This window comes from Artemia sp. Qi Xiang Cuo, chromosome 2 (assembly GCF_049724085.1).
Source record: "Artemia sp. Qi Xiang Cuo chromosome 2, ASM4972408v1, whole genome shotgun sequence".
Classification (NCBI taxonomy): Eukaryota; Metazoa; Arthropoda; class Branchiopoda; order Anostraca; family Artemiidae; genus Artemia; species Artemia sp. Qi Xiang Cuo.
In genome coordinates this window covers 71054378-71078216 of record NC_142795.1, presented here as the reverse complement: position 1 = coordinate 71078216, position 23839 = coordinate 71054378, and the positions used below count along the sequence as shown (strand labels likewise).

The window sequence follows — 23839 nt, the reverse complement described above, 5'->3', positions numbered from 1 at the left end:
TTTGGGGCATGGGCAATGAATTTTACCGACTGTATGGTCATTTTTACCAACTATTTGGAGAAATGTTGCTATTAAAATTAGTTCTTTTTTTTTCTTTACCGACTGAGACTATTTTCTCTCATAAGAAGAATTGAGCCAGTAAAATAGCTGCGCTTTGTGCCACTATTTTACTGACTCATATTCTTTATCCCATTGGGTGAAAACATTGGAGGAGTGGCGTCCCCCCTCTTATGTGTCTTTATGGGATTTCTCTTATGTGCTGAATCTCATGGTGTAATTTCCATTAAGATGACTTGTCTTTTTAGGGATGTTTTCTAATTTTTTTTGAAAATCTGGTAAATTTCCTGTGGCTCATGGCGTTTGATGTATAACACTGAATTTAATGAACTTTATTTATACCTGGAATCAGCATAACAGGCCTATTCACTTGATGTATTAATTGTCATTAAAATTCATTTTTTTAGAGTTTCTGTTAATATTGACCCGAGTTCCTCCTTACTTACAGTTCGATATCACAAACTGTTTGATTCTACAGCACATATTCTGCAGTGGATTTTGAAATATAGGTAGAATATACCAGAATCTGTTCTTTTCTTCATTCTTTTATTTGTCTTTATTTCCCCTTGACTACTTAGTTTCACACGAGGGGAATAATTTTCCAGGGGGGAGGGGGGGAATTATCGGGGAGAAATTTTCTGAGGGGGGAAGAGTATCCAAAAAGTTTTTAATCCAGTTCATCAGTTCTATATTGTTCATCCGATCACCAAGAAACGATAGCATGCTGTTAAGTGCAATTCTGCAAAGGTTATTGAGTAGTTCCCCTTCCCCTCCCATGGCTCTCTTAACACTTTTCGAGTAAACTGAAATTAGAGACCACTCAATACAAATAATTGGCAGTGCCTTCCGGCCATATTATTAAAATTTTCTAGATATTTAATTAATTGACTATTGAATTGTGAAATTTGTCATCTAAAACAATTTCAAGATAATCAAAGTCCTTTTCCAATAAATTCTGAAGATTTCGGATGTCCTCTGCCAAAACCAAGTATCTACATTTTTCAAGTTTCCGAGAAAATCGTAAAATAGTGATTTTTTTTCATTTTCTAAGTTGGAATAGCTGATGATGGTACACAACATCGTCAATAGGTATTTCGAAGTCGGCTTAGTAGGTAGAAGCATTTTTTTCACATTATTTTTTTTTAACTTCAGTAAATGTAGATACTAGGTTTTGGCAGAGTTTTTTTTACTAACAAACTGTGTATTCCACCGCCAAAACCTAGTATCTACACCAAATTTTATTTTAAAAAAGATCTTTAAATAACAATGAAGATAAACTGCTACTTCGAATAAAATGAAAGGAGAACTGAACCCATAGCTTATGAGAGAGGTTTGTTCTTCATATGGGTCGTCTTCATCCTCGATGAGATCTAGGCTTTCCTCAGAAACCGGAAGATCCTTCCAAAATTTCCTTCGATTTGCCGGCATCATCAGACACAGTTTGTTAACAATTGAAGCTTTTTTCTGGCTTTGAACACCCCTCGAAAAAGAGTTGGGCTCGGGAAGCTGCTTGATATTGAATTTCTTCCAAAGAAACAAGAATTGCTTTTCCTCTTCGTTGAAATATTGGAGAAATTTTATGCCACGGAACCCTTTTTGAAAGGTAGTTGCAAAAATTGACTTTAACCTTGGTAGGGGCGAATCATCTTTACCAGGGGTTCTTTTCTTGGATTCCCAATCCCTGAAATCCTTCAACTCTATTGCAGAAACTCCTTTCCTGCAGTTTGAAGCACACTCAACAAAGTCAGGGAAGACATAGTAAGTCCCCTTTTTTTTTTCATTTTCGTTTCAATTTTGTCGTGTATGCTGTCTGTTACACTGTGCGTGTGCCTTTTGTCAGATTCTTTAACGTTATCCTCTTGGACGCTTCTTCTCTGTTGACCATCATCACAAGAGAAATATAAAGCACCCAGTTCTTATTCTGAGTGGAACAATTGTTCATCCAGAATATGAATTCCTGGACATCCCTCTCTGCTGTAACTACAGTATAAATGGAATTCACCGGCACCCCTGCCACTCAAAGCTTCGTGTCCCAGCGCACAAAAAGAACGGCCTTTTCCTACAGACGCTGCCTCATACTGGTTGATACGGGCGAATGTTTCATTGAAGACAACAAGACAACTAAGGAATGTTGCTTCTTTGTTCCCAGGCAAGTCGGGTGACAGAATCACTTTTTTGCAAGTCACCTGCGAATGCACATATTCCAGTTTCCTCACTTTTGGTTGCGTCACGTTGATAGGCATGTGTAGCCTTCCTTGCCTGTTCAATGTGTTCTTGCCAGTTTCGCCCGGAAACTTCAGCATCATGAGTCTTATTTGCAGTAGCAGAAGAAGGTTCCAACTCTCAATTAAAACCTTCATTGCTGCTGTTTTATTTGCTGCTATCATCGTTCTCCATGAGATTGTACTTTTCACACTCAGGACAAACATCAGATGCTGGCACCTTTTGCAAAATGTTAATTTCTTTCAACTGACGTCTGTAGTCTCGTGCGACACAACTGGTACTGGATTCTTAGTAACAAAGACCTGGTGCATCAGATCAACCGTCAAAGTAGATGGCAGATATCTCATGTTTGGTGCATTTTTGCGACGCGAATGTGGCGTAGAGGGTCCAAAAGAAATGATATGATTTTTCACATTCTCAACTACTTCTGGGGGTAGCCCGCTGTGTGGACTGTGTGTACCTTTAAAATCAATTTTGCGCTCGCCAAATAGACCAGTTTTCATCTTCTTGCTCAATTCAGTTAGGTAATAGTACGATTTGAACACAAAAGCATTTATGAAAATTTTGTTGCAAACTTTCATCTTCACTGCCACATTGTTATCTTTCATCTGAAGGTAGTAGCGCCTAGATTCATTTTTTCTGTGGAATTTAGCTAACTGAGGGTCACTTTCTACCGTTTGTCTTCTTGTGCACTCCAGCCTCACACAGCCGGCCAGAAATTTGTTTTTTGATGCATAGTCTTCTTTCCAAAAACTTTCACAGATTTCCTTTCTGGTCCCAATGTCAAGCTCTTTACATTTCCTTTCAGATGCAATATCACAGTAGTTTTCAATAAAAGGATACTTGCACTTATTATTTTCTTTTTTTGCCTCTTCACTTCCGTTTCTTTTTATTCTAGGGGGCTCCGTATTCGCATTTTCTTGTTGTTCAGTATCACTTGTTTCATGATTTGTGTTACCATTTACTGACACAATTCCTTGCTTTCGTATTTCTTTGTTCTCATATGTCTTGACTGTTTCCTTGCAGCTGATCTCTAACAGTACAATAATCGGCTCTGTTTTTCTCAGAACTACTGGCATTCCTTAAAACTTCATTATCACTGATCTGTTTATTAGCAACAAGAGTTTCAGTCAGTGTACTGCATGGCATGTCAAATGGCACAAATAGCTCTAGTTCAAAGACATCATCAGTTAATAATGGTTGCAATTCATGAACCCTAGAAGTTCAGCCTCATTAACAGAATGGTCTTTGTCAATCTGGGTATCTTCGTAAGCTGTCGTCTGCTCAGCTACGCTTCTTACAGTAATATGTTGTCCAACAACTGCACTACTGCCTGCAGCTGCTTGGCCAAACCTGAAATAGGAAATACATAATTTGTCTTTTCCCTTTTCTAATGCAGATTTTTTTGTACTGGGTTCTTAATTTTTTTGTGAAAATTCTTGCGGGTTGTAGTGAGCGAGCAACTTCAATTGTAAAAACTCAACATCATTGTTTTCTTAAGTTCTTGGCCTTTTTGAAACTGCCAAACAACTTTGCCGACAGGACTCAATCCTTTGCGGCTTGGGGTACAAATGTTGCTCAAGAGGGCAAATATTGTCACATATGGTGAGATTTATCAGAAATTCTCCAGCTAATAAAAAGATTAACACCTGACTGGAACATAATACAGATGGAATATAAGATGATTCCAGGTTAGCGTAACAGCAACCCCAAATCGCTGAAACTAAAAAACGGAAGAAATCTTTGAGTAACCCATAAAGTGTAAACAAACAAACCGAATCTGGAGATGGAATGTGAAACCAGTCGTTTTGTAGGATTAACTCGACAAAGTAGTTTTTACTGCTTAGGGTTGAGATTGCAGTACCCATGACCTCACGAGATACCCAATACCCAAAGTCTTGGTAACACTCCTCTTCCTATATCTGAGCTCGTGCAAGTTAGCACACTCTTTTTACCAAGGTCTGGTCTACTACAGGAGGGTTACGATGGTTCACTGTGTTTCACAGGCTCAATATCTTGAAATATCTCAAGAAATACTGAATGGAAGAAAGCTATTGCACTGCAAGTCTTGCAATTAAATCTTCTCTCCTATTACTAAAACCCCTCATTATTCTTCAGACTTCGTTATTGTTCTTTCCAAATAGTAAACAGAAGAAAGTGATGATCATGATGAAATTTTGCTGTTGTTTCGCAAATTCCGTAGATGCTTGGTTTCGTCTGCTCGATTTTCGCCGCAGATGCTAGGTTTTGACACCCATTTTCCTGCTGGATGTAGATACTAGGTTTTACAATTCTAGTATGTGCATACTAGGTTTTGGCAGTGGAAAACCGGTAAAATACGTTTTTATCAATGTAGATACTAGGTGGTATATCAGCAACTGTAGCAGATTTAAAAATTCGGACTTCACCACTGGATTCGTCTTGTTAAGATTAGGGGAGGTCCATCCTTAACTCAAAATCAAATTTTTTGTAGATACTTGGTTTTGGCAGAGGGCAGCCGATTTGTTGTTCAACAGTTTCATTTATTAAAATTTTTCGCTAGAATGGAGGGATCCACATGAGGGGTTAATTTGCGAAAACTTTTAAACTTAAAAATATAATCACTTTTAATGCTCAAGTGAGAATCTTTCGCGGGGAGAGTTTTCCAGGGAACACGCCGGACCCCACTAATCCTAATCTCTTAAATTTCTTTCAACTGGGGATGTGAGGGCTAAATAAGACTGATGAATTTGAAGAGTTTACCTGCATGTTTAAGGTATTCTCAAAGGAACGGTTGTGATATATCCAACTTTCGTTCTAAAGAATTTCATGGCGAGCCTTAGTGGGCGTTCAGAAACTGGATTCTGTCTCAGACTCTGTCCAAGTTTCCCGCTCAGAATGGTTGAAAGCTGAAAATAGAAACTATCGAACAACATTTTCCGAACTTAAAACACCTATTTAGGTGACACTTATGATTATGAATGTCCATTTTCTGAAAATACCTTGGACTTTCAACCATTCCAAGCAGGAAACTTGGACAGAGTCTGAGACAGAATCCAGCGTCTGAATGCCCACTTTGTAATTTGGCTTGATCGGGTAATATTTTGATGGCTTCAAACTCAAGGGATTTTATATCCCTTTGCGACAGCAATACAACAGCAATCATTTCTTCAGAGTTTCTGATTTACTACATACCTGCAACTTTAAGCATTAGCCTAACACTAAAGAGATTACACAATGAGTAAGAAAATCAAGCTTCAAAGCTCAGATGGGGAAATATTTGATGTTGATGTGGAGACAGCCAAATGTTCAGTCACAATTAAAACTATGCTTGAAGATCTTGGTAAGCAAAATTAGCCCAGCAGTTGCAATTTAGACTTACAACCTAATTTACCAAATTAGAACCTGCTGAACAAATGATGATAGGCTAAAATTCTTGATGACAGGTCTTTTACTAGCTTAGATTGTAATTTAGTATTTTTCTTTTAATAGCTAGGCTAGTTAGAATGTAGACATATAGGCTAGGCCCAGCCTTACTCAATGAGTTTGTGCATGTTCTTTCCTAATATACTAGCCTAGGCAAAGCTAATCACTTTCTTTGCAGTATTTAGTTTAGAGCCTTAACTGGGAAGGCATTGCCAAGCTAATATCCCTACCTGTTCTATTACTAAGGTCTAGAAGATAGAATACATTTTAGGTCTTTACCTAGGCTATATCCTAGCCTGTAAATTTTGAAAAACAATGTTTGGTATATTTTTAGAGAAGGGAATATGTTAAGAAAACAATTTATAGTATGTAGAATAATTATAGGCCTAGGCTATATTTCCCATCTATTCTCCCAATGCATCCCTTGTTTCAACCAGTGTATTTGTAAATTGAATCAACTATGACAAAACAAGTGGTGGGTGGCAGAATGCATTAGAAATATATAATTTGCTATCATTATTCTGGTTAGAGCAATGTTCTGTTGACCCCCCCCCCGAAAAAAAAGAAATTTGATTTGGGTTGATTCTACAATTAGCCTAGCACCTATCTTGCTCTGTTTCCTGCACTTGCCAGCTGAATTGTTTGTTTACAAGGCTTAAAATGATGATTTTAGGGTTATTACATTTCAGAAGAAAATGTGGTAAATTTTTACCAAATAATATTATTGACTTACAAATAAAGTGAATGTACCACTTGATGCCTTTTTTATGCTCTTTCCAAACATAATAACCATTTTTGCCAGAAAGGAAATTTACTCCCACCCCTATATATACCAATTCAGGGTATATATTTGCACATTAGGGGGGTGAGGGTAAATTTTAAACTTACCTCCCATTTACATCAGAAATAAGATTTACCCCAACCCATTTTAAGCTAATAGCAGCAGGAATCTACCATGAATTAGTAGACTGGCTAATGAACTTCCTGACTGGTAGATCTCAGGCTGTATGGCTCTTTACAATAGATAGCAAATGTACCTACTCTCAGCCCTATAATATTCTAAGCAGTATTCCCCAGGGAACAGTTTTTGGACCCACATTGTTTCTTCTTTATATAAATGATATGATAATTGAAGTCAACAACCACTTAGCCCTTTTATGCTGATGACAAAACTATTTGGTATACCTGATAAATCATCAATACAATCTGACCTTGACCACATTCAGGCATGGGCAGATAGGTGGTTTCTCTCTTTCAACATATCAAAATGTGTTACCATTCACTTTGGTCACATTAATCCTCAGCAACATTACACTATGAATGGTAACCAGACATCATCCCCTATTCCCTTCCTAACTTGCACCAGTGGCAAAGACCTGAGAGTCACAATAGATAATCTTCTGAAGTTCCATGAACACTGCACAAACCATTTCTAGGCAAATTCTAGCCTTGGACTAATTAAAAGACTACTGCCTGTCATGCAGAATCTTCTTGAAGATATGCATGGCAATTGTGAGACCAGTTCTTGACTTTGGAACCTGCCTTGCTGGTCCTTTTTACAAGGGTGATATACTGTTGAATAAAGGTGTACAAATGAGGGCCACCAAGTGCATCTCTGGATGTGGTGAGAAACTAATGGTGAAAGGCTATCTAACCTAAAACTCCCATCTTTGACCTTCCAATGCAAGCAGAGTGACATGCTACTCACATATAAATTTGTCAACCAACTCCAAAATAAGCTCTTTAACCAGTTACCCAACAAAAGGGACAAACACAAGGTCATTCTAAGAAGCTTCATAAGCCAAGAGTTAAAAGTACAAGGCATGTTTTTTAAGTAAGTACCACTTTGGAATTAAAAAAAGATATTGCAATAATTTTATTTTTACATGAAAGCCTGTACCTTAATCTACTTTTCTACATAATTTCCATGAATATTGAGGCACTTGTCATAATATGGCACTAGTTTTTGAATACCCTCCTCATAAAATTCTGCCACCTGACTTGTTAACCACTGTATCACAACTGTTTTGACTTCATTATTGTCTTGAAGATGCTGACCACCCAGATGTTTCTTCAAGTGCAGGAACAAATGATAGTTGCTTGGCACCAGATCAGGGCTGTATGGAGAATAATCTAGAGTTTCCCATTTAAAAGATTTGATGAAATCTTTGGTCTGATTAGCCACATGTGGATGGGCATTGTCATGCAGCAAAACATTTACCCCTACTCAACTTGCCATGTCTTTTGTTCTGGATTGCATGATGCAGATTGTTCAATGTCTCACAATAAGATACTGCATTGATTGTCTCAATACAAGGCAGAAACTCCACTAGCAATACTCCTTTGTTGTCCCAAAAAACTGTGCACATGATTTTCCAGGCAGAAATGGTTTGCTTACATTTCACTTTTTTGGGTGATGATGAATGTTGCCATTCCATGGATTGTTGTTTTGATCCTGGTGTGACGTAGGCCACCCATGTTTTGTCACCAGCAATAATTTGGTCTAAAGAATCTTCACCTTCATTGTGGTACCACTCAAGGAAAAGAAATGCACTGCCTAAACATTGGGTTTTGTGCAAATCCATCAACATTTTTGGAACCCAACATGAACATAATTTCTGGTAATTCAAGTTCTCAGTCACAATGCAATACAAAACACTACAAGAATATTGAGGAGACCAGTTGCACATTGATGAAATTGTAAAGCATCTGTTTTCTCTCAACTTTTCTTCCGCTTTCTGCACCAAATCTTCAGACCAAAGGATGTCCACTTCATTCTTCATCATGCACTTTTGTGCAGCCATCTTTAAATGCTCTCACCCATTTCCTTACCATTCCATCACTCATAATGTTTTTTATGTAAACTTCACAGATCTCACAATGAATATCAATTGGTTTTATGCCTTTAGCACTAAGAAATCATATAACAGCCCATACTTCACAATTGGCAGGACTCACAGTTGTTGGAGGCATCTTAAACACTCAGTAAACAACATATACAATGAAGAATCAGACCGTAATAGTGTCAGTGCATAGACAAGAGATGTAGGTAACCAGCCTGCATGTGCACAACACCAACCATAGCACTGTGGTGGCAGAATTGCAAAACAGTACTTACTTAAAAAAAAATCCCTCATAGAATTCAATAACATTTCTTTAGCCAAAGGGTCATTAATAGTTGGAACTGTTTAAGCAAGGAGACAGTGTCTTCAACATCAGCTGAAGTTTTTAAAAGTAGACTCAACAAAGGTTGGGAAGCTGAACCTTCAAGATACAACTGGAGCTGCCCACCATCAGTGTCTCAAAGATAGTAATTGATGTTTGTGTATGTACAACAGGGTTGTGCTAAGATGCTGATGCTGCTTGTCATACCCAACCAATTTGCATACTCTGTCAGAAATTGATGTTGTGTTGCGGTGTTAACTCCATACTACAGAAGAATGGTCCCCTTGATCATACCTATCTGTGGTCACCATTACCAAGTGGGCTTAAATTGCATCTATACTAGTCAGAAGGCATGTCCTACACTCTTAATCAGAAGGTGTGTCACTGGGCCATAAACACAGTCACAACCCTGTTCTTTTTATATTTTGTGTAAAATATTTTTTAACTGCCATCTCAACAATGAAGCCCAACAGATCCAAAATTGGACCTTATTTTGCTCCAAAGTGCAAATTAAGGTAATCATGCTGGCTGATTATGATTACTCCTGTCCTGGGGGGAATCATAGAGAAAGTGATATTTAATCAACTTCCATGGTTTGTGAAAATAATATAATACCTTACACTTTGACTGGTTTCAAGAAAACACCAATCATCAACAGATGCTTTTGTCTCTTTAAAAATTCTAGAAAAAAAATGTTTTTTTCTAAGACAATATTCTAATTACTGCATTTTGGACTATGATGGTGCATAAAACTCTCCTAAAACTTCACTAACCAAATGCCATCCACAAAGTACAGTCCTGAGTTGCCTTTTGTTCTCTCTGTTTTCCTGGGACACAAACCTTCCTCACACTAACATATAATACACTGATGGGTTAGAATAATTGAGAACAGGCAACTCCTTTGAGTTTGCACAGTCAAAGCTATATATTTGTTTATATTTTTGTTTCAGTAATATTTTCAAAGCTACAAAATTTATTGTTCCAATTTGAGAAATTCTCAAAAATCATGATTATCCCTTCTACAAAACATGTAAATAGCTGCAGCCTGTAATAATTCAAAACACCTCACACAGAGAGGAAAGGAAGAGGGTTAAATAATCTTTACTGACAAACCCATTATTTCAAACTGAAGAAGAAGATTATCTATTGCAACTTAACTTCATTATTTCTTTGCATTGCCACTTACCTTTATTATTTCCGGAAAGATTTTCTTTGGTTTAGTTAGATGTTTTTCTCAAAAGAGATGTAAAAGGTAGTGTTTTAGTTACTATGCCCATGTTGTCATGATGGTAAAGATCTGCAAGAAGATAGGGGTTGTCCAAAAACCCATCTCTACTTTCTTGAAAACCATTAATCACTGGGGACTTTTTTTACCCTAATTATACTTTCACATTTCACACCCCTTTGTTCTTTGTTATTTTACAGCAAATGCAAATCAGTTAGGAGGAAAAAATGATTTATTCTATTAAATAAAGTGAATATTTATAGTGGGCTGTATATTTGTCCTTCAGGGGGGCATGGTTTAGTGAGTAATGCTGAAGAGTTACAGCTTTCTAAAGGAAACACTTTAATAGTAAAATAACAGTACAATTAGATTCCCCAATTGATACTTTTATTATTTTTTACTCTAACAATGCATCCCACCCTAACGGTCTCAGATACAGCCTAGGCTATGTGGAAAATCTAAGGAAAACTAGTGATGAAATTGCTATTTTATCTTATGCAACATGGCTCTATTAATTAGGTTATTACATTTCCTTCCATTAGGTTCTTATGTTTCCTTACATTTGTCCACATTTTCCAGTAAAATATTTATCAAACTGATCTCAATTCTTATGCAATGAGATAGTGCTGTTAGCAGGTTAAGAATACAAATACCAATAAATAAAGAAATATAGCACATAAAGGAATAAAAAAAATGGAGTAATATATTATTTAAGGCTATATCTGGAACAATTAGGAGGGGGCATGCAAAAATTAATCCTGAAAAATTATATTTTATTTGTTATAGTTTTAGTTCAGAAGATGCCATGTAGAATAGTGTTACTGAGATAAGAACTTAAAAAACCATCAGCACTGAGTTCATTTATTAAGTCTCCTTCTCCCTGCTTTTTTAGGTAAATTTTGAGGTTTTTCCATTGCTTAGCTGGTAGAATTTGGACACTTTTTTTGATGTTTCTCTTTTTGCTCTTTCCAAATTTACACTTTCTATGCAAATTTTAGTTTGAGTAGTAAAAGGGACCATTAAAGAGGCACCTTGTTCCTTAATATTAGCAAGTAGAAGATGCTACCAAAATTGTGAAAAAATTCTTGAAAACAATCATAAATACTTGCTTATCTTAATAATAAAAATGCATTGCTTCACTTAATGGAAACACTAGTGTTTTGGCTCCTGAAGGAAACATGATAAAACAAAATACTACTGTCTGACAGTGCCCCCCCCCCCTAATGATTCTAGATATAGCCCTAAGCTATATGAAAACTAAGGAAAACGCTATTAATGAACTTTTTACTTTGTCACATGCAAGTTTTATTGATCATACTTATTTATCTTTCTTTCTATTTTTGTGAATCCCCTTTATAAGATTTGAAAAATGGCAGAATTTGCAATTCACTTGCTATCTGTATTTATATACATTTGAATATCTTTATTGGTGTACAAAATTCTTTGCACATTCCACAAGAAAGTAACACCTCATCTATAGATAGTAAATTGTATGTTCCCTCATTTTTCAAATTTTTGAAAGCAGATTCTTGCAAAATCTAAAAAAATAATATTATTGAAAGATGACTTTAAAAATGGACAAGTGGATGAAAATCTGGTTGAAAGAAACTTGCAGCATATAGCCTAGGGCACATTGTCAAAGTATTAAATAGTATCATAGGCAGTGTTGCCTAAGTATTGAGGGAAGTGGGCTCTTATATATTTTTTTTTCTACAAAGGCACTTTGTATGGGAGGAGTTGTTGTTGAAACTTTGGAAGGGGCTCATTTGAAAAAAAATTTAAAGTTTTAGTGTCCTTTTTGAGGGGGATGTTTGACTAAATAGGGTTGTTAAAAGGGTGTATCTGTGATATTTCTGAAATGGCTAAGGGCATTAAGATGAAACTTTCAGGGAATGCTGAGGTGGATGTTGAACTAATTAAAAACACACTCTGTGCATGCATGTTGTCAAAAATGTTAATTGGCAATGCTCCATCAGCCCTATAGAACCCCACAGCTTATGAAGATTTTCAATCCATTTATTGGAGTATCTTTTCCTGTGCCCATCCATCCAAAGTACTATAGTACAACTATTATGAAAAATTTTGTCCATCATATAACTAGCTTTCCAGAATCTGGATTCTTGTAGAGACAAGCTTAAAAGATTTAAAATATTCTTTTCTTTACCAATGAAAAAACTATGTCAACTAAAAACAACAGAAATTAATTAAAAAAAAAAAAATTCCACAAAACAAATTTTCAAAGAAAAATGAAGAGCTACATTAAGCCACAAATGAGCAGAGAAAAGTCAAATAATGTGTCAATTGTAAAATGACCATAAAACTGCTCTTTAGAATCCCTTTAGAAAATGCTTAGCAAAAAAATGCTCATAAAACATTTAATTTAGTAGAAGGACTGGAGGTTGTATTTATTGGAGAACTTCCAAATGGTATTCAAGAGATGAAAGGCTGAGATTTACTGTCCTAGGCAATGTTTGGAGTTCTTATTGCTCCAATTTATTAGCTTTCTGTAGGTTTTTATGAAGAACCAAGTTTTTTTTTTCTTCTCTTTTTTTTAATGACAAACCTAAGAGATCCTTTAGTAATCAAAGTGTTCATTTCAGGTATGGATGAAGATGAAGAAGAAATTGTGCCTTTACCAAATGTAAACTCAGCCATACTTAGAAAAGTTATTCTGTGGGCCACATACCACAAAGACGATGCTCCACCCCCAGAGGATGATGAGCTGAGAGAGAAACGTACTGATGACATTTCTAGTTGGGATGCCGACTTTCTTAAAGTCGACCAAGGAACGCTTTTTGAACTCATCTTAGCAGCTAATTATCTTGATATTAAAGGTACTATAGTTCCACTAATGTACTTTTCAGTTTCAATACCAAAATCTATTTAAAAATTTAAAGCTTATAGAGCTAAGTTTAAGCTATAGATAAACTCTATACCTAAACAAGCCAAGCCCTGACTTGATGAAAAAATTGAGCTAAGAAATCCCTTCAAATATTGGCTTAGTCCAGACTCATTGTAAAAATGAGTTGTCTCAATTTGATGCAAAAACAAACTCAGTCCTCATTTTGTGTGAAAATGAGCTAAGACTTGACTTGGTGTAAAAAAGAATCAACAATTTTAGGGAGTTGGTGCAGAAAAAAGAGCAAAGTCCTGACTTGATGCAAGAATAGCTAAGCCATGGTCTGGTGCAAGAAAGAGTAAAGTCTAGACTATGTACCATGTTGAGCCAAGTTCTGAGTTGGTGCAAAAAAAGAGATAATTTATGATTTGGCGAAAAACGAACTCAGTCCAAGTAGCACTAAGTCCTCCCCCAACACCGGTTTTTTTTTGGCTAGAAAGGAAGACAGACACCACCCTGTTTAAATCAGAAACATGCAGGGATTTATATCTGAATGTTTGGAGATGTGAATGGGATTTCAAATCTGCATGATTAGAGACCAAAATCAACCCATGGTTCCTTCAGTACCTTGCCCATCACTAACACTCACCTACCTTTACTCCTAAGATTTATAGGGTTATGTACCAGCAAATCTGACCACCTTTCATTTTTGGTTACCTCCTTAGCAAGCTACAACATACGTAAAGAACCAGAGTTTACTTATCCAAGCAAACAAATAAAATGTTTAATAAAATAAAATAAAGTCCCGAATATTGGCTACCATGATACCTTCTACTGCCCCTTTGGGTTGGCTCCATTGTTCCATCACGCTTTTGCTCAAATTTGTCCCACAGTAGCCTGTGTGTATCCTTGTGATTGGATTACTTTATGATTTTACTGTAATATGGAGTGATGAGCGTCTTAACACACACACCCCTCACATGCTAACAATGCTGTTTCTTGATTAATATCTCTCCAGTACTGTTATTTTTGTCTTACCAGAAACTTGTTTTTGTTGTTGAGATGGATAGGAATTTTATTTACAAGTTGTAATAAAATAGTTGTATGACATCCCTTAAGCAAAAATAATTAACATGTATAATTGATAAGAATAGTTGATGAGATAATTTAAAGATTTTTATGAAAAGAAAGTATCCTTAAAAAGACTAATTTTTTTTTTTATAAAAGGCGTTAGCTTAATATTTAAAGACAATAAATCAGAAATTCTTTCATAGAGTACCTAGACATTTGGTTAGTTAGAAAATGTAATACAAAAAGATTCTTCCAATAAAATCATGGAAAAGCATGTAACTTTATTCAGCAGTTCCCACAGGAGGGGGTTTAAGATGTTTTCAACCCCATAGAAGACAACAATTCATGAAGATTTTTATATTCATACAGTTTAATCTGTATTAAGATTTTGTCCAAATAATTAAAAATTCTTCCCATCCTCCCCCAATTTTTTTATTGAAGAGATTATCAAAATATAGTAACAAATTATGGCTAGTCTTTTTTTTTTCTTTTTTTTTTTGTGTTGTCAGTACAATGCTCAATGTTTTACAAAATGCCAACAAACTATTTAGGGGCGATATGTACTAAAGTATTATATGTACAATATGTAGATATAATATGTAAAAAGGTTATTTTAAAAATGGGTTTTTATATTTATATTTCTTTTACCTCTGGATTCAATGTTATTGTTTAAACCACTTAATTCATTCGAAACGTCTGAATTTTCACTAAGGGTAGTTTGAACTTTTTTTGTCATTATTTGTTCCTGATTCTATTTCTCTCAAAAGTATAGAAAATTTATAAAGCAATTTGATTGGTTTCCCAAAGAAATATTTTGAATTTGAAAATCAGTAAATGGTTTGCCACTTGAATTTTTATACATTCGAACAAAATGAGTTAGAAAGTAAAACTATTGATGAAAACTTCAATTACAACAATAAAAACTAAAATTGGCTGTGTTAGATACTAAAAGAATTCCTGGGAGTTTGAGCAATATCCAATTTTTGATTTCAGAAATGTGGACAAGAATGAGGGGGGGGGCACCTCCACCGGGCACAGAAATTTTAGGGGCACAAAATTTAAAATAAATAATCTAACGGTTATAATCATTTTGTAAAAATCCTGAAAGAGGACGACACTTACGTAACAGCTACTGAGGTTAATGTTTTTCTTGCTGGTATTTGCACCACTTATCCGAGTTTCTCACAAGAGGACCTAGCTGGATTCCTTGACACTAGAGCACCTTGTAGACAGTGCCCGTCAGTTGCGTCCCAACAAGTGTACACAGTACTACTAAAGCTCACACCTCGTAGCTCCTCATGTTTTGGAGAAATCCTACTGTGTCTCCTTCGTTAATTTCTACCGTCTCTTGCTATCTATCTCAGCAGTATCATCAACCTGTGCTTAATATTTGACAAATTTCCTGTTCCCTGGAAAAAATTGTGCATCAGTTACTCCTAAGAAATCTCCGCTAAAATCATGAGATGACTTAAGGCCTATGTTGCTGACTCCCTGCATAGCCATGGTAATAGAGACAATTGTTGCAAGACTGTTGATTAGTGATATAGAACCAAATATAGACCCTTTCCAGTACTGATGCCTCAGTAGCTCCAACACGTCAGTGTACTGAATGTATTTGTATTACTTAATTCTGTCGGGGCTCAAGAAAGGGAACATTTTCGTAGACTGGGCCCTCGCTGGTAACGGAAAGACCTTCAATCTAAACAAACATCTGATCGCCTCAATTACTTTATTTAAAAGGGTGCCAAAAGTAGCTTGCTGCGTCTAGTCATTAATTTTCTTTACTATCGGGAACAGTGCGTTTTCACTCTTAGCGAAGACGATTCAAATTCTGCATTTCTCCCAATCACTTGCGGTGCCTTTTTCAGAATGAATGTGAGCAAGCTAGCCTTACCCTCAATGAGCAGAAGTGCAAAGTGTTGCGTTTCAACCCTCTTAAATCGGACTTTTAGGAGCTCCCTACCTTATTTAAAACAGTTGGCAGTGAGAAAATTCTGGGGGTAATTTTCTCTGTTGACAGCAAGTTCAACAACCACGTAAGTAACCTTGTGCGAAAAGGGTATGCAGCGCTGCAGTGCATGAAGCGGTTCGGTTTCAGTCTGAATTCCATGAAGCTTGCCTTGAAGACTTATATCCTACCCATCATTGAATATGCGTGCCCAGTGTGGGGTCCTAGTGTACAGTTGAGTGCTGGGATGTGTCAAGATATCGAAGCTATCCAAATACGGGCTTGTAAGATTATGCTGGGTCAGGCCTTCACTACTTATGACAATGCGCTTAAGGTTCTTGGCCTCGAGTCGCTTTTTAACCGCCGTCAGAAACTTTTTTACAATTTCGGCTATTTACTGCTCCGTAGCAGCAAACACAGGACGATCCTGCCCCCGCTAGCCCCTGTTACGTCCCGTACCCAGAGACAATACAAGCTAAACCCAGTGACATACCGTACGACTCGCTATCAGCATTCCTTTGTCCCCTTTTTTACAGACATGGTCAACAAATCCTAAGAAAAGTAATATGGTTTTATTAATTTTTTTGTTGTCATATTTGTTATTTAACTTTGTCGTATTTGTAAAAACCCTCGGTATTAGTGCTTTTAGCGCTAAAAAAAGTAAGTTTAATAAAATATGTCTATGTCTATGTAATTTTTGACATTTTATTTTTTTTTTAATAAAAAGAGTATGGCAGTAAGTATAAACAAATTGAATCCGAAATTCTCATTTTTCCCATATCTCCATCACCATTCTTAACGAGATAATTGATGATTTTGCAAAGTTTAAAGTAAGAAAACTCAGATTTAAATAAATGGAAAATTTTGTTAAAATTTGACCTGAAAATGTTTGGGAGACAGGAGGTGGTGGCGGGGGGGGGGGTGGGCTTATCAGTATTTTGCCCTGGCCACAAGAGAGGCCAGAATCGCCACTGTCAGGGATCTATTTTTGCTTTCTGGAAAATTAATGTTTCAAGTCAAGACCCTTGATGCTTGGTCCTAATTTTTTTTCTCTTGTTGTCGTTTTTTTTAGTCTTTTCCTTTGAGCTAAATTGCAAAATGTGCACGATTTCAAGAAATTTGCATTAGAGTTTTAATATTCCTGTGTTAACTAGCACCGAGGAAACATTGTCCTGGCATTCCTCAGAGGTCCTTGAATAAGATAATTATATTAAAGAAATTGGATTCCAATGTAAAAACAACAACAAGAAAGCACAATAATAAGTATTTTTGGTTAATTTTAAATGAAACCTCCCAAATGAAGATTCTTTTCTGAAATTGCTCAGCTGGTGATGTGTTTTTCGATTCTGGGTTTAACTGAAATTACACCTAAGCTAGTGTAACAGTGTTCATAAGTCTTCTTTCCTTCTGTTTTTCTGCTGTTCTTGCAGTGGTTATGGAACTGTAGATAATCCAGGTTTGGTATTTATTTGAGATGTCATTTTAACGTATGTCTTTTATTTGAGGAGAAACTAATTTCCTTATTTCGTAAAGCGCAACTATAAAAAGGAATATATCAATGCAGATAAAGTGCCATCTATCTCGCCTTTTGCTATAGGTAGGATTGAAGTTTCTACTTAGCTTCGAAATTAGACTTAAAATAGAAATTGAAAGACTCTTCATCAACCCAGATATTTTTGAATAAAAAAATTAAGGAAGTTGATGGTTGTGTGATATCAATAAGCTGTGATGGTGAAATTTGCTATACACAGTGCCCTTGTTGCCAAAGACCAGCTATGACAGGGTAACCGCATTTTTCAGCTTAGTCCTTGCTTTATATATCCTGATGATCGCCTTGCTTAGGGTTATTAAATAAAAAACAAGATTTTTTTTACTGAAAGTAGTGAGCGACATTGTTTTAAAAAGTAGAGTTGTGACAAAGAGTCAAACTTTAGCGTAAAGAGCGAAGCGTTGAGGATGGGACAGCTCCTTTCATATATGGAATAATCTCTGTTCGTTTTAAGTTTTAATGTCGCTCCTTTCAGTTAAAAAAAAACTGTTTTTTTAAATTTAACTTTTGAACATTTTTCAACTAATCCAGGTTCGAATTTAGCTCACCGCACATGAAAAATTAAAATAAAATTTGTGAATTAGTTTAGGCAGATTTATTCCGTATATGACGGGTGGCCCCCTCTTGAATACCATACTCTTCGTGTTAAAGCTGTTAGCACTTTTAAAAAAGCTTCCTATTCTAATTAAACGGCCCTCGTGTTTCAATTTTAGTAAACAGTCAAATTTTAGCGTAAAGAGTAAGCTATTGAGGAGGGGCAACCCTTCATATATGGCATAATTTATGTTCATTTTTCAAATAATGCCGGTAAATCTGGCTCACCCTCTATGAACTATCCCCCTCCCCTCACGTAAAACTCCTCCGTGGAAATTTCATCCAGTGTATAATGCACTCCCCCCCGTCATAGTCCCTTCGGACCATTGCATATTTACAGAGAATCCCCCTTTCAGTAAAATTGCTCTCTGACGACTCAGCTAAAAAATTTTCTTTGGCATTCTTTTATTTGAATAAAATTGCAGCCTCTAAAAGGTTTTTTCCTCGCCCGAGAAATATCCCCTTCTCAGGAAATCATTTCCCAGAAAATAAAACACGCGGTAAAAAGCCCCTGGATAATTCCCCAGGAACATCTTCAGATAAGAAATTGGCAAAGAGAATGTAAGACAATTAAAAATAATTCCATATAGTAATTCTGTCAAAACCCCCCAGTGTAACATTTCCCCTGGAATATTCACTCCCCAGAAATTTACCTCGCCAAGGAAGATTCTCCCCATAGAAATCCACCCCAGCACACACACACACCCCCCAAAAAAATGGCTGTATACTTCCCAATAACAAATACTATATTAAACGATGGGCAAAGTTCACAACTTGCAGTCCTTCCCCCGGGAACTGCGGGGGTCATTTTACACCTAAAGACATAGTTATTAGATATTTCGATTATGTTGAACAAAATGGGTATCTTGAAATTTTGATCGGGTGACTTTTCGGAAAAATGAGCGTGGGAGGGGGCCTAGTTGCCCTCCAATTTTTTTTGTCACTTAAAAATGGCACTAGAACTTTTAATTTCCGTTCGAATCTGTTTTCTCGCGATATTCTAGGACCACTGGATCGATACGATTACCCCTGAAAAAAAAAAAAAAAAAATAAAGACGAAACCGTGATCTTTCTTCTGGCAAAAAATTAAAAATTCAACATTTTTGCAGATAGGAGCTTGAAACCTCTAAACTAGGGTTCTCTGATGATGCGATTTTCATTAAGATTCTATCACTTTTAGGGGGTGTTCTCCTTTTTTTCGAAAATAAGGCAAATATTCTCAGGATCTTAACTTTTGGTGGGTAAGACTAAACTTGATAAAACTTATATATTTGAAATCGTCATAAAAATACGATTCTTTTGATATATCTATTGGTATCAAACTTCCGTTTTTTAGAGATTCGGTTACTATTGAGCCGGGTCGCTCCTTACAAACAGGTCGTTACCACGAATTGTTTGATTTAGCTTTAAGTATATGCAATTTGGAATAAACTCTTGCCAAAAGCGTATGGGGAACTTGTAAGAGTGGAAACGGCGCAGGCGTCAAAAATCACAAACTGCGCTATCTACCATTTAATGACTTTTCTTATACTTAAAACTGTTAAATACTTGTCATTTTACATGGTGCTTTAAAATTTAGCGGAGGGAGAAGAAAGCAGGATTCTGTCCAAAGTAGCCCTACAAGCCTAGTCAGCTAGCCTATTTAACTTGTCAATATAGTTCAAAGCTAATTTAGGCCTATATTGTGCAGACTAGGTTTTGAATTACTATAATTCATGAAAAAAAATATGCTTATTAGTCATTACTCACATAATAATTCCAGCTTTAATCGTTATTACATTGCAGATTGATCATATCAATATCCAGTTTTCTTTTTTAATGAATTCACTTGACCTATTTTCCGTTATTATAACATAATATTATATATATTTTATATTATATATATATATATATATATATATATATATATATATATATATATATATATATATATATATATATATATATATATATATATATATATATATATATATATATATATATATATATATATATATATATATATATATATATATATATATATATATATATATATATATATATATATATATATATATATATATACATATATATAATATATATATATATATATATATATATATATATATATATTTTATATGTTATATATATATATATATATATATACATATTTTATATATTATATGTATATATATATATACACACACACACACACACACACACACACACACACACACACACATATATATATATATATATATATATATATATATATATATATATATTATATATATATTATTATATATATATATATATATATATATATATATATATATATATATATATATATATATATATATATATATATATATATATATATATATATATATATATATATATATATATATATATATATATATATATATATATATATATATATATATATATATATATATATATATATATATATATATATATATATTCTATTATATATAGGTTCATAGTTGTGCTAGTAGTTTGTAATCCTAAGCTTCATTTCTATTTTTCCATGGTAAATCGCCAAAGATCCAACTCTTACAATTTTGAACTACTACAAGCTGCAGGTTTATTTATTTTTTAACTCATTTTCCTCAACTCACCTACATGTTTCTCACTTAAATTTGTTAAACTTCTGAGCCATTTTCCAACCGCTTCCCAGTGTTCAGTTACTTTCAAATTTTATCCCTATATGCACTTCCGATGACAGTGCAATTATTCATCGATATCCCCCCCTCTCATATACTCCCTTGTATCAGTAACACAACATAAACGGACGATTGGGCACGGCAAGAAGTATAAAACTAACACCGTTATTCCAGACTTGATAGCGCTGTGGTAAGAACACTTGCGACACTAAAGACTTCTTAGTCTTAGAGAAGACTGAGCCCAATCCACTTTGCGCCCCTCGTTTTTAATTATATTCATAGATTCTTTTGAAAGAAAATCAGTTATATATTTTTTTATGTTTATTATTTTCTTTTTTTGCTTCTAAGTAGATTTATCTGATAGGAAAGAATTAATGTCAAATACTTGTATTGATAGAATATATTTGTTTAAGAATATATATTTCTTAATAGGGCTAAAGTTGTAATTGAGGTAGCCTCTGCTAAGGTAATAATAATGTATAAAAAACTTGGGGAGGGGGCAACATGAACTTAAAGAAAGCGAAAAACGCAGAAGCGGCATCGTGATAATAAGTGTGCGGTGTCCAAAGGCTTGGGTTACCAATCGTAGCAGCTACGAAGGGAGGTATATGTGTAAACTAAGAACCATATCCGTCAAGTTTTGATACCGGTATTTTTGCATTCAGCTTAAGTTAGCCCAAAAACACACCCAAGCTGAACAAATTTGATCTCGTGTATCATTCCGCCTCAGCTGATGCCCATTGAATGGGATGTTCTGCATCTGAATCATGTACATGTCTTCAAATAGGTGGATGACCTACCCTCACTCCCCTAAAGATTGGACCTGTCAATGCAGTTCTAATATCATCAGTGGGTGAATGCAACGTTTCATAATTTATAAGCAACCCAAAATAAGCTCTGAAGATTTTTCATTAGAATATATTTTCATGAGTTGTTAATTTTGAATTAAAGCGAACGGGTATACCTCACAATTTATAGTTCTAGAAAAGAGGCGAAATCAGCTTTCTATGAAAATTATGTTTATTATATATATAAAAAAAAAAAATTAATTAGAGTTTGTAACTGAAACATCTTCAGTGCATTCATCGCCCGTTCTCCTATTTCTTATGAAGCCAATTCGGCTTAAGGGGATCAGTTGGACAAAGGCCCGTGGAGGACTTAAGTAAACCCAATAACTTCGTTTAGGGCATGGCTATATGTAGAAAAGGCACGTTAGACGATGTAGAATGTGCATGCGGAACACACCAGAATTAAGAAAATGAATCAATTCATCGTCTTTTTTTACAGGTCTTCTGGACGTAACCTGCAAAACAGTAGCGAATATGATAAAAGGGAAGTCACCTGAGGATATTAGGAAGACTTTTAACATAAAAAATGATTTCACATCTGCAGAAGAAGAGCAGGTGCGCAAAGAGAATGAGTGGTGCGAGGAAAAGTAAATGAACAATTCTTAAGTATAAATTCATTTACCAAAATTGTTGTACAGTCCCAAATAATTGAAGTGTGTTCATATCCTTTTTTTTCTTTTTGTTTCATTTGTCCAATAAATGGCTGCGACTACTCTTTTCTAAAGATAGGAGATGTGTTATGTTGCCCCGCCTACCTCTGTTAAAACTGTTCCTGAAATTTTTAACTCGATCTTCCAGAATGTGAAACAAAACAGGGCAAATTTACCGAATTGTAACTTTGAAAATATTCATCTATAAAGAAAAAAGAGTCCTCCCCTCCTCTTTAATCGAATTTTTTAGCTACCTGCATCTGTAAAATAGTCTTAAGTATCGATTTGTTTTGCTGTTCTAAAGTTGCATGCAACTTTTACTCAAAAATTAATGTATTTTACGAATATTTTTATTTTTACCAGCAGAAAGAAGTCCAGTGTTGGGCTCGAGTCATTTCCCCCAAAATTGGGACTGGTGATCTATTCTGAACTAGCTGGGAATGACAGCTGGTATTGCAACTTTGATGCGTTAATATATACAATTAAACAGGTTTTCTCTAGAGTTACAGACACTTACTAATTATTCAGAGTAAGGTTGGGGTTTATGCAATAGCTCCTTTTGGATATTCACCATTGCTTTTGCTTAGGGTGACCCGAACTATCTAAATACGAGTGGTACATTAACAAATGACATTGAAAGCACTTCGCTGTTTACCAAGTCTATGGTAGTGTGTTGACTCTGATATTTGATTATTGTACAACTTCAACTCAAATTCACTCAAAACTTGGCTATGGCAGGGTTGGTGTTATATATTAGAAATATATAATGATTATATACACCAATATAGGTGTGCATAGGAAGAGGGAGGGGCTCCCTCTTGATTTTTGTCCAGAGATAATCCACCAATCACATCAAAGTCCCGGATGTGTTTGCAGGTAAGTTTACTTAAAAGCGTCAAGGTATCTGAGGTCTCGGTAGTATAAAATATAAAAGAAAATTTACACCCTCCCCCCTATTTTTCAAATAGTTGTGCACCTGTCACTATTTACCTCCCCTGGAGAAGAGGAAGCAACAAAAGGAGACGTCTCCAGGAAAAGGGTTGAACGTGTTACTCTTTCAACTAGTTGTCAATAAGTCCTTCTATTCTCTCAATTAAATTTGTTTGCCTCGATTAAAGTTTATGGATTGTTAAATTGTTCCACAACTTCTTTTAATTCCATCGTAAGCAGTGATTTGAGCTTGCCAATCCAGTGCCATTTGATTCATAGGAGGTCTTAGAAGACTCGACTGTCATAGAAGACTGTCGACTACATTATATACAATACATGCAATGTAGTGACAAGTAAAATGAAATAATTACTGGTGCATTTTTTAGTATGTTATTCGTACTAAGAATCAGTACAGTATCCCGTCTTGACTGTCTGACACCAAATTATAGTTTTTGCAAAAGACAATTATGGGAAGAACGAATTTTAAACTTTTTATCGACTGAACTTTGTTTTGACTAAAATTTACAGTAAAGGAACGAAAAAAGATTACCTGTTGGAGTGTATGGGGGGAGAAAGAATCCACACCCCCCTCCCCCGCGGAAAATTCGCCAATATACAAAATTCAGCAGCAGCAGGGATAGTATGATAAATAAAAATAATGATGAACAGAAG

The 23839-nt window shown here is 35.3% G+C and overlaps 1 protein-coding gene across 1 annotated transcript; it reads left to right on the top strand.

Annotated features, from left to right (window-relative positions):
• The first annotated feature begins 5427 nt into the window (after window positions 1–5427).
• Window positions 5428–22299, top strand: SkpA (S-phase kinase associated protein 1 SKP1-related A). Its single transcript, XM_089102986.1, has 3 exons — window positions 5428–5602; window positions 12676–12909; window positions 22027–22299. Exons 1-3 carry the CDS (start codon window positions 5497–5499, stop codon window positions 22176–22178), a joined length of 492 nt encoding a protein of 163 aa, XP_088959112.1. The 5' UTR covers window positions 5428–5496; the 3' UTR covers window positions 22179–22299.
• The last annotated feature ends 1540 nt before the right edge of the window (window positions 22300–23839 follow it).

Bases quoted from the DNA above. Each gene is read 5' to 3' on its own strand.
- SkpA (XM_089102986.1), top strand. From the start codon at position 5,497: ATGAGTAAGAAAATCAAGCTTCAAAGCTCAGATGGGGAAATATTTGAT. The intron at 5,603-12,675 runs GTAAGCAAAATT...TGTTCATTTCAG, and splicing joins AACTATGCTTGAAGATCTTG to GTATGGATGAAGATGAAGAA. The intron at 12,910-22,026 runs GTACTATAGTTC...CTTTTTTTACAG, and splicing joins TAATTATCTTGATATTAAAG to GTCTTCTGGACGTAACCTGC.